Below are 10,131 nucleotides of genomic sequence, written 5' to 3' on the forward strand. Positions count from 1 at the left end.
ACCCCGGGGCTGTGAGGGGTCCGTGGGGGTGCTTTGTCCGGGCTGTACAGAGCCCGTGTCCCTGGGTCTGTCCCGCTATGTGGGGACAGAGGTGCTGTGTCGCCCAGGGGTGGTCTCTGGGTGCATTTGCCTTCGGGGCTGCCCTGTGTCAGCTCCTTCCTTGCGGTGCTGCTCGTGCCATTTTGCCAAGATAATTTTATTTATCGCGTGTAGAGATAGTCAGGGAAGAGGAAACTGAAAATGGGTCTCTGGGGAGCTGGGAGATGTGGAAGAAAGCCCCCAAACTGTGAGGGCAAAACTACACTTTCGGTTCCTTCACCTGGGGCCTACAAACACATTTCTCCCACCCGAGCAGCCCAGGGTCCCGTCTGTGGGGCTCCGTGGTGTCCCAGCCGGCAGGACATTGCAGCCTGAGTGAGGAACAAACTGGGCGTCAGGGGAGGAACTGGGCTCTGATGATCTCCTTTTTTCTTGAACTAGGATTGTTTGTCTGGCAGCTGAAGGACACTGGAATACGGCAGCTACCATGCCAGTTTGTGCACCTGTGCCGCGTAGCCAACGACAAATTGATTACATTTCAGTACTTTAACTTTCTCAAACGAATGGTAAGTCCGGGGGTGTATTTATCCCACATTTCTCATTCTTTAATTCGTTTTGACCCATGTAATAAGTCAAAATGGAGATTAGTTGGTAAAAATAATATTGTTCTTATCAGCCAAGCTCAGACAATGCCGAGCATCTCCTTTTCTGCACTGCGCTGGGCTTAGGCACTTGGCGTCTAAAACATTTGGGGTTGGGGGAAACTTGCTGTAGCAGGGACAGTGCCGTGTGCTGCAGTGTGTCCTCTGCTTGATGGGGGGCTGTCTGTGCCTTTGAAGTGGGGCGCTCATCTCCTGTTGAGAAACACGAGATGAAATGGTTGCTACAGTTATTATTTATAAAAATGCTAGTAAGCAAGTCAGGTCTTGGCTAGCAGCCATACGAAGGGGTAGATAGAACTCACTTGTGGAGGTAGTGTGTTCTGACTGAAGAGTTCATCAGTTATTTTAAATGAAAACTCCTGAGCTCATTATTTTAATGTGTTACATTCTGTAGTGTGCTGTTAGTTTTGGGTATTAAAAATGTTGTCATTATCATTCAAACCTTTGAAATTGTATCTTTGTCTTTGAACAGTTGTATTGTATGTAAGAGGGTGTTAGTAAAAGTCATGTTTGTGTCCAGTTTGTTGTACTTTGGAGCTATATATATGAAATATGGATAAGACTAAGTCTTACAGCGAATGACTGCTTTGGCCCCAAGAAGTGTGTACATCTGTTCGTGTTTTTTAAGCTTCAATCTTGTATGAAGCAAGAGATGGGCGTCTCTTTCATGCTTCTGGGGATCAACAGCACTTCTCAAATTATTTTTTTTTTGCCATTGATTTCATCTGTGTTGCCATCACTCATTCAGAGTTTCACATCCCTTTTCCTCATTGTAATTGTTAATGTGTACTTTAAACCATGAGTAGTTGAAAAGTCAGTCTTTTTATGCCTGTCTCTTGTGCTTGAAATATATACAATATTTTGGGAGAGAATATAGAAAGATAGGAGAAGCTAAATGCTCTTTTTCTTTTCTGTGTTTTATTCTGTAAGAGTTCTAAAAGAGAGGAAACAACTGTCTCCTAACTTTCTTTTCAATATATGTTCATTTGAACTCCTCTTGAAAGTTGTTTAGTTAATTAGCATAAAGTTTGGGATAAATAGTGAAAGCCTAATGTGGGAGATGATTTTATATCATAGGAGGTAGATTGTATTTTCTGGTATTTTTCAACATTTTTTTAAGTTTCTTAAAGATTCAGTATGTTTAGTGCTTATATTTGGAGACTGCATAGGAAGGAATCCTCCTAACAATAATAATAATGTAGCAATCACCTCTGTGTTAATAATAACTTGAAATGGACAGAAACATCTTACCTATTCATCTTAACATTTCTATTTAGTATGTAACACAATGCAACAGAGACCTCAGCCAACGAGCCAAACCTAAGTCAGATTCAGTTGCATCTCCTTTTCGTCATCTTCAGCAACTGGATCAAGAAAAGAAGGTTGTACACAAGATTAGACCACTTTCACCTGTTCATCAACCTTCGTCTGAGACATCAAGCAGCAATGAGTTGAGAGAAATGAAGTCAACTCCAGAAATTGAAGACTCAGTCACACCAGTAAGAGCAGAAGCCAAAGAAGATAGACAATGGAAAGAAATGAAGCTACGGCTGGATGATTTGCCAGGAATTCTGGCACGTTTGTCCAAAATTAAGCTTACAGGTACTACTGGTCATTTTTTTCACTTCTGTGCATCCTCTTAGATATCAGAGTTCTTTAGCACGTTACTGGTACTGTGTAGGTTTTTGTGGGATAATTCCCACTTCACTGATGCAAAGCACCTGGGTCAGTTCCATCAAATGTGTGCAGCGCAAAATTGTTTTGTGGAAGCATTTAATAGTTTTCCCATTAAATTTGTTTAAAAACAGTGAAGAGGAGCTTGCATCGTATTGTCAGCCAGCTTTTGGGAATCATGAGCAAGCATGTGCTAGTAAGAAAAATGCAGTGAAACTAGATTAGGAAGTGAATTTACAAGCATTGTATTAAGTGTTTAAAGTCACCTTGCTTAAGTGTACCAATGCTCTGTCTCATTTACTTATCTTTTACTTTAGTACTGCTTCTTCTGCAGTTAGTATTAAAAGTACCAACAAAAGATAATCCAAATAATTTCATATCTTATAAAGGAAAATATTTGTGTGAGCAATTAAATTTTTTGAAGTAAGGTGTAATTTACTTTTCTAGTCAGTGACAGTGTCCTGTCTTCGAACTAGCAGTTTTTTAAGCAATTGCTTTGTAGCCTAACTACATTTTCCCTTATTCTAATAGTAATACATAGCAACTATAGATTACGTCTTTGCCAATAGGTAGTGCCATATATACTTTTCTGTCTAAGGAAGCTCTAATGATCTGACCAGAGCCTTACATCTTGTCTGTATCAGGGCCAAGAACAGAAATATAGTTTCCTAAGTTTCTACTGTGGTGCTCTCTCCAGTGGGTGAAAAAAATTGATGATAAAACTGTTGGTCTTTGCAATCACAATTACTAATCCTTATTTCAGTTTGCTTTTTGAAACTTTTTGTCTTGCAATATGTTTGTTTCTCTATGGGAAAATTGTAGTGACCACATACAGTGTACAATGGTAATTTAAATTTTTGTCTAACAGTTCTCAGTGTTGATGAGACATCTTATGTTCTGGACTTGGTAAAACTGATCTTGTCTGTATGTCCAAATGTTCTTCGTCATTATTTTTAAAAAACCTCAAGGCATTTATTTTGTGCTGGTAAAGAGTTGGGTTAGCAGACTTGAGGGATGAAAAGCTTATCTTTTGATACTTCACAGTGTCACTTTTATGTATTAGTCTTGGTCATTTCAAATTCAGGTATGTAAAACTCTTACTGGCATGTTTGGCAGTTATCAGGATTACTGAACTTCAGATTTACAGCAGCTTTGTGGCACATACAACCTCAACTATTGCCTCTTCTTTCTTTCTGCATAATGCAGGTTTTGCCTTTGTCTCCCCCACGCCGTTCAGGTTTAGTATTATTTTGTTTCTGCTGGGCTCACTACAGATAACTTACAAGTGCTATACGAACAATTAGCCCTTCTGGCGTATTTTCAATGAGGGGATTTTATTTAAATGGCTCTTTTATGTGAACTTGAAAGCTGTGCTAGTTATTGAAGTAGAATTGGATTAGAAAATCTCAATAGATCCAGAAACTAAAAATTGAAATGCAGTGATTCAGTGACCACTTTAAAAAGGAGAGAGAGATAATGAGCTGTTGTTGCTGATATTCCTTGTGGGTAAGCTCAGTGTTAGCACTACACCAGAGTATTACTGGTGCTCCTCAAAACGGGAGTTTCAAGAACTACAGCAAGATGGAAGAGTGTCTTTTTCTGGAGAAAATAATTTTATGATACTTCTGTTGTGTGGCCTCAGTGTTGGTGCCAAACTTTGCAACAGCTTCTAGTAGGCTCTTGTTTAACTGCAGAAGGCAGTAGCGGCAGGCGAGACAGTACCACTCTGGTTTTAAAATAGGGTGTTCTTGAGACCTGCAGAAGGCCGTGGTTACAGAATTTTATTCTCTTGACGATTGTCTGTTGTTTTCTGTGAGTCTGCGTTTTGAGATGGGCTGTTCTTGATCCTCCGTCCCTGCTCAGAGGGTGTGGAGATACAGAAAACACCTTAACCTCTCTTCTTGGTGTGACCTTGGTGTGTTTGGTGCGGAAGATGATCTGGGGTGAGGAGATTTACTGGAAGTAGAAAGTGTGAAAGAGTAAATTGGATAAAGAGGGGTTTGTAGGAAGGGAGTTCTGTTATTGGTCTTTATTGGGCATAGGATAGTGTGGGAGACGAGCAGGGAAAATACTGGGTGTAGTGTGTGGAGATAGGAAACAGAATTAGCTTTTTTTTCCCAACTTGTGTAGTCATTTAGACAAGTTATGTATTTTGTAAAGAATATGATGGTGTAGTTCTTTGGTTTTATTTTTTTAAAAAAGAAAAATAAATTATCTGAGGTCAGTTTTTAAGTTACAAATTACACACAACTCGATTCCTTTCACCCATGAAGTTCTGATAGATCTTGTATCCTGTGTGGGTTTTTTGGCAGACTCTTTATTTATACTTTTTAGAGCATGAAATAACAAGAAAACAAACTGTGCATTATGCTAAAATGGGACTTCCTTATGCCCTTTTCTTTTCCTGCTGCTGAAGTAAAGAGAATGTTTGTTTGCATTCTGAACTGTAATTCACCTTTGGAAGGAAATGAGTTGAGCTATTACCATTCCCTCCTCCTTCGTGTAAACTGCAGCTCTCCTGGCTCCACTGTTAGAAGCCCTGCCTTAACAAAAGGGAAAGATTTTTGTTTATATTCTTTTGTCGTAGAAAACAATTAGGGAACTTTTAATGACTTGTCGCATAATCTACCTTTTTGGGTTCGATTTCCATCCTTTCCCTTCTCTGTGGTGGCTGCTGTCTGACCAGCATCGTACCATCCAGGCACTTGGAAAGCTAAAGCATCTGTCTGAGAAGTTTTCAGAAATAGAAATGTCATTGTTTTCAACTTTATCCTAAAGTTTATGTGTAACTGAAAATAGGAAGGAGACATGTGAAGGTATGGTAATAGGAGGACATTCTAATAATTTATAATGCAAACACATTAAGAATTTCAGGTTTTCTCATCTTCTTAAATTTAACTTCAAGTTTACATTTAAGTAATGCTTTCCCCAGTGATCACAGATGAAAACTAAGATGAGCTGTATGCAAAAAGACAGGAAAATGAAACTTCGGTTTTTAATTTGGAGGAAGTGTGATGAAAGCACGAAATGAACAGTGCTGGTTATTCTCAGCAGATGTTTCTCTATGGTTTGTGAACATTTTCTCCAAAATTTTTTTCTACAACGGTTTGTGTGGTTTCTGTGTCCTGGACTTCCTGACCTACAGTCAGATTTGCAAAGTGGTCAAATACAATAATTTATGAGCATTTTCAGTTTTGGAGACTAAACTAGAACACTTTTTCATGTGTTCCAGTATCCTTTTAAGAAAATAATCCTGCCTTGTTTACTAGAACCCAGAATTTGCTGGATGTATTGCTTACATATGAATTTGTGTCTGTGCTGTAGTGGTCCTTTAGCACAAACGTGTTGAACTGGAAATGAGAAGACGGAGGCATTTGCTAGACTTACGATGTGATCATGAGTGTCCTGCTTCATCTCTGTTTCTCTTGCATATTTGTAAAACAAAGATGGTGGCTATCCAGCATTGCATGATGACTCGAGTGTTACTAAACTGCAATGTGATGGGGCAGCAGTGACTAAATACAGTGCCTGTGTTGCGTTCTTAGGCTAAAAATCTGCTGACAGCCACTTTTTAGTCAAAAAATCCATTTGAGTGGAGTTCTAGTACGTTTCCACTCTATCCTGGAATAATGGCGTTTATTATGGCATTTATTCTTGAAATGGTAGCTTTAATATAGCTAGAAACTTTGACAAAGATTTATCGGTATGTATTGTTTAGATTATTACTAGTCTACATTTATTCTCAGTTCTAAATATCTTTCATACCCTTGTCCAAGTTCTCTTTTTGTGATTATTAAAACAGCAGCTATTATCCTAGCAAAGAAATGAAACTTAATAATGGTAGCTTTCTGGGAATTTGTTTTCCATGCTAAAAGGAAAACAAATTAAATAAAAATAAACTATTATTACCGTTTATTTTTTATGAAGCATTTTAAAATTGTTCGATGGTAGAAAGATCTTATCTGATCTGTTCATAATATTGCACTTGAATGTTGTACCATATGATGCAAAGACTTGTTTCAAATTATTGTCCCAAATTTAAGTTTGTTTCAGGAATTTGGCTGTCTTTGGTGTGCAGGTTGTAACCTGCAGCAAAACTTAGGTATGCCTACACCCAAATAAATGGAATTTTATGAAGGGAACGTTGGTCAGTTGTACAGCACTAATACTGATGCTGCATCTCGCTTTCCAGAAATCAAAGTGTGGAAACTGTGTCAGGAAAATTCCATCAGCTTTTGGAAAGCTAGCTTCCTTTAAGGAGTGTGTAAACTTTTGTAGTAAAACAGTGAAATTGTTTCTTAAATTAAAGTATAAATGCATTTGCTCTTGTCCTTCCATATGTCCTGATAGATCATCAGTACAGGAGTAGGAAGGAAATCTAAGGCTGAGCTGGTTTGCTTTGGCTTTCTACGCTTTTGCTTTGGCTTGGCTACTTTTTAATAGGAGGTAAACAAAATATGGCACAGTGATTCGCATGCTATAAATACAAATACAGGGATTTATGAAGGCAGATCACATTACAATGAAGCTGAAGAGGAATGTAAAGAGTATACTGTAGACTTTTTGAATGTGTTTTTATGCTAGGAACATTAATTCACTCTTCTTGTCACCGATCCATTAGCATTTTCTTTTTCATTTACATTGAAATTGGAGACAAATGTCCTCTGTTAATTTTTGTTAGAGATGTTTAAAAGACTGAAAATTAGATTTAGGCTGAGATCATAAGTTTAAATCCTGGCTTCTTTTTGAAGAGCATATATAATGCCAACTCTCATCAGCAAATCTTGAAAGGATCAATTCCATCTATTATGCAATAAGGCGAAGTTAATTTGGCCCCGAAAGCACTAAACTAACAGGGATTAAAAAACAAACACAGTCAATGACCTCAATCCCTCGATGTGATCCCAATTAAATACACTTTTCCTCCATGAGGAAAACAGAGGAGTAAATTATTACTTCCACAGTAAAAGAAAATAAACTTCCCAATCCAAAGGGAACATTTTTTTTATTTACTCTTAACGTGTTAATTTTGAATTGCTGGGCGATGAGACCAGCGGGGAATGCCTTGTGTTCAGAGCGCTGCCAGACAACTGCAAATACCTGTTTCAATGGGATGAGTGAGAGGATGTACTGCAACCTTTTTTAATGAGATCCTGATAAGTCGCACTGAAATGACTGGCTGAAATTAATCTGGAGAAATCAATGGGGACTTTAATTAGTGCTGTAGCTGTACAGTATTAGAATTTCTTTGAGGTCAGTGTGATGGTAACGTTACACTGACTGTTTGCCAATCTGCTTCACCTTTCTTCTTCAGTAAATGAGTTGGTGTTTTCCCATAATAAATTGGTGTAAAGTGCTCTCTCAGATAAGTTTTAATTAAATTCTTGTCTAGAAGTGAATGTGAGATTTATTATGCAAAAAAATGAATGTAATCACTCTTAGAAATGCAAACGCTGCTGTCCCACCATCATCTTTTCAGTGCATTTTTTAACTCTGTCAGTTGTAAACCAATGCAGTTCATATTTTCTTGTGCTCTCTACTGAGAAGAATCAAAGAGTTTTGAAATGAAGATGGTGTTGTATTTATATCATAAATGGTGTCCAGCCTTTCACAAGTGATCTGTACCTGCAGGTCTGTTAGTGTGTCCAGTGGGGTTACAGAGTCAGTGGTTAATTCACGGCTTCTCGAAGGGGGAAGGCTCCATTGTAGATCGATTGTATTTTAGGAGTAGCTGAAGGGGCTACGGTGAGAGCTGGATGCTGCCCTCTGGGATGGTATCGTGGGGAATCAAAGCCGGGGAGGGACTTCCCTTGGCGCCGGGCGGAGACCCTGCGGCAGCCATCCACACAGCATCCTGTGCATCCCCGGCAGGGCTAAAGCATTAGTGTTGGTTACGATATTAGGTATATTATTATAATAATATTCAGCTGCCAATAGATTTTAATACCTAGAGGAAAGTTTTGATGAGCAGCAAGTTTTCTTCACTGTCTTGTTAGGATTAAATCCTAAGGTTCTTAGGCAGGCACAGCTCTTCAGATGAGTGCTTTGCATGTGCATCCTTGCTGGCAGGTCTCTGCCATGACATTTAGTTTTTCATCTCAAGTAACGGTGCTTAGTCGGTAATCCAGGTATTTTCAGTCAGCAAAGGTTATTTATTTGTCGTTTAACTTCAGACAAACAGGCGACTTTGTAGGAATCAGGAAGATAGGAACATTTTGATTCTTTGATTTGAGCTAGCTGAGTTCTGGAATATGTAATTACATGCAAAATATTATATAAATGCTTTCTGTTTAATAACTATTAATTTTACATTGGAAAGTTCACAATTATGAGTAAGATGTTCAGTAAATGTGCTGACTTTTATAGTATAAGAAATTTTTCATGTATTATTTCTTGCCAAAAGTGAGGTTCATAAGACCTATTATTTGGGTAATTACAACATTAGGATTGAGACTTGGGTAACTTTCCTTTTAAGGATGTGATTTGCAGCACTGTATTGAAGTTCTAATTTTGGATGACCAAACTGAAATGGATTTTTATTAATCCACTCAAATTTGGAGGCCTTTAAATGTTGCTAGGTGTGTGATGATGTGATTCTACCTTCTACCTGAAGTGGGCATGTCAAGCGGGAACACTGCGAGCAAATACGTGTACAGTGAAGTTACTGGTTTTTACTGGCTGTGGCCTACATGCCCTGAGCCTCTTTTTGACTTGCTGGAGTTCCTGCTATAGTTTGATATAATGCATATCTCTCAATTTGTGTTTTTTCTTACTGGTTTTCTTCCATATTAGATTGGCAATGGCATGTGAGTTACTGGGACAAACGTGTCTCCTGTCGTGTTACATGAAGCAGTTTGATCCTGTAGCAAATTAATATAAAATAGGGAATACAGAGGCTTGAGTTTTATTCTCACCTCTTCTACTGATGTGCTGATGCTTCCAAGTTTCTCATTTCATTTGTGACAGTTCTCCTTCTCATCTTTGTCTTCACAGAGTATTGGTACTAATTGTACGCAGTTCTTGGAGCTGCTTTGATCCATAAAAGTAGTAAATGGTTAATCTGCACAAGGGTTCTTACAGAGTTTAGTAACCTTAATTCTAGAGGTATGTAGAAAGGAGATGGTTTCTTGTCGATGCCTTAACTGTGCTCTGGCTTGTGTTGCAGCTCTGGTTGTAAGCACCGCGTCCGCTGGCTTTGCCATGGCCCCGGTCCCTTTTGACCTGACCTGTTTCCTGCTCGCCTCCCTCGGAACTGGACTGGCATCCTGTGCTGCCAACTCCATCAATCAGGTCAGTCCATCTCTTCGTCTGTACCACAAACTGGTGGCGTCCTGGCTTCTGAAAGTAAATGGATGGCTGGGAGGGCTGTGCCTTCAGCTGCCGCGCGAGCTCTGAGCCACTAAAACTGATACCGTGAAAGGAATTAACGTCTACGAATGAAAGTATAGTTGCTAGGCACAGTGGGTTTATTCAGAATGGAGTTGATGAGGTTTTAAGCCTCCCAATAATAATGTTTATCTTGATAATACCAAGCCTGGGTCACTGGTAATGACGTTGGAAGAGCTGTGTAACTGGAGTACAGGAATAGCCATTGGAGCTCCAGCCTTGCGGGCCCGGTTCTTCGGTTGTGTTATTGTGTGACCTTGTCAGATCTGTTTAAAGAATGGTTCAAAGCACCTTTCTAAATGTCTGTAGTGGGACTTCAGTGGGGTTTGTGTGCTTCTGCTCAGGCTGGAGTCAGGATATCTCCTGCACA

At 39.1% G+C, this 10,131-nt stretch overlaps 1 protein-coding gene across 1 annotated transcript; it reads left to right on the forward strand.

The window, feature by feature from the left end:
• Positions 1-480: 480 nt before the first annotated feature.
• LOC104462995 (protoheme IX farnesyltransferase, mitochondrial-like) lies at positions 481-9,719 on the forward strand (the record flags this gene model as incomplete). Its single annotated transcript, XM_010075162.1, has 3 exons — positions 481-605; positions 1,979-2,303; positions 9,541-9,719. Coding segments are annotated over 3 exons (629 nt in total), but the record flags the coding sequence as incomplete, so codon positions are not given.
• Positions 9,720-10,131: the final 412 nt, after the last annotated feature.

The sequence above is a fragment of the Pterocles gutturalis genome, unplaced genomic scaffold (assembly GCF_000699245.1).
Source record: "Pterocles gutturalis isolate BGI_N339 unplaced genomic scaffold, ASM69924v1 scaffold10232, whole genome shotgun sequence".
NCBI classification, from domain to species: domain Eukaryota; kingdom Metazoa; phylum Chordata; class Aves; order Pterocliformes; family Pteroclidae; genus Pterocles; species Pterocles gutturalis.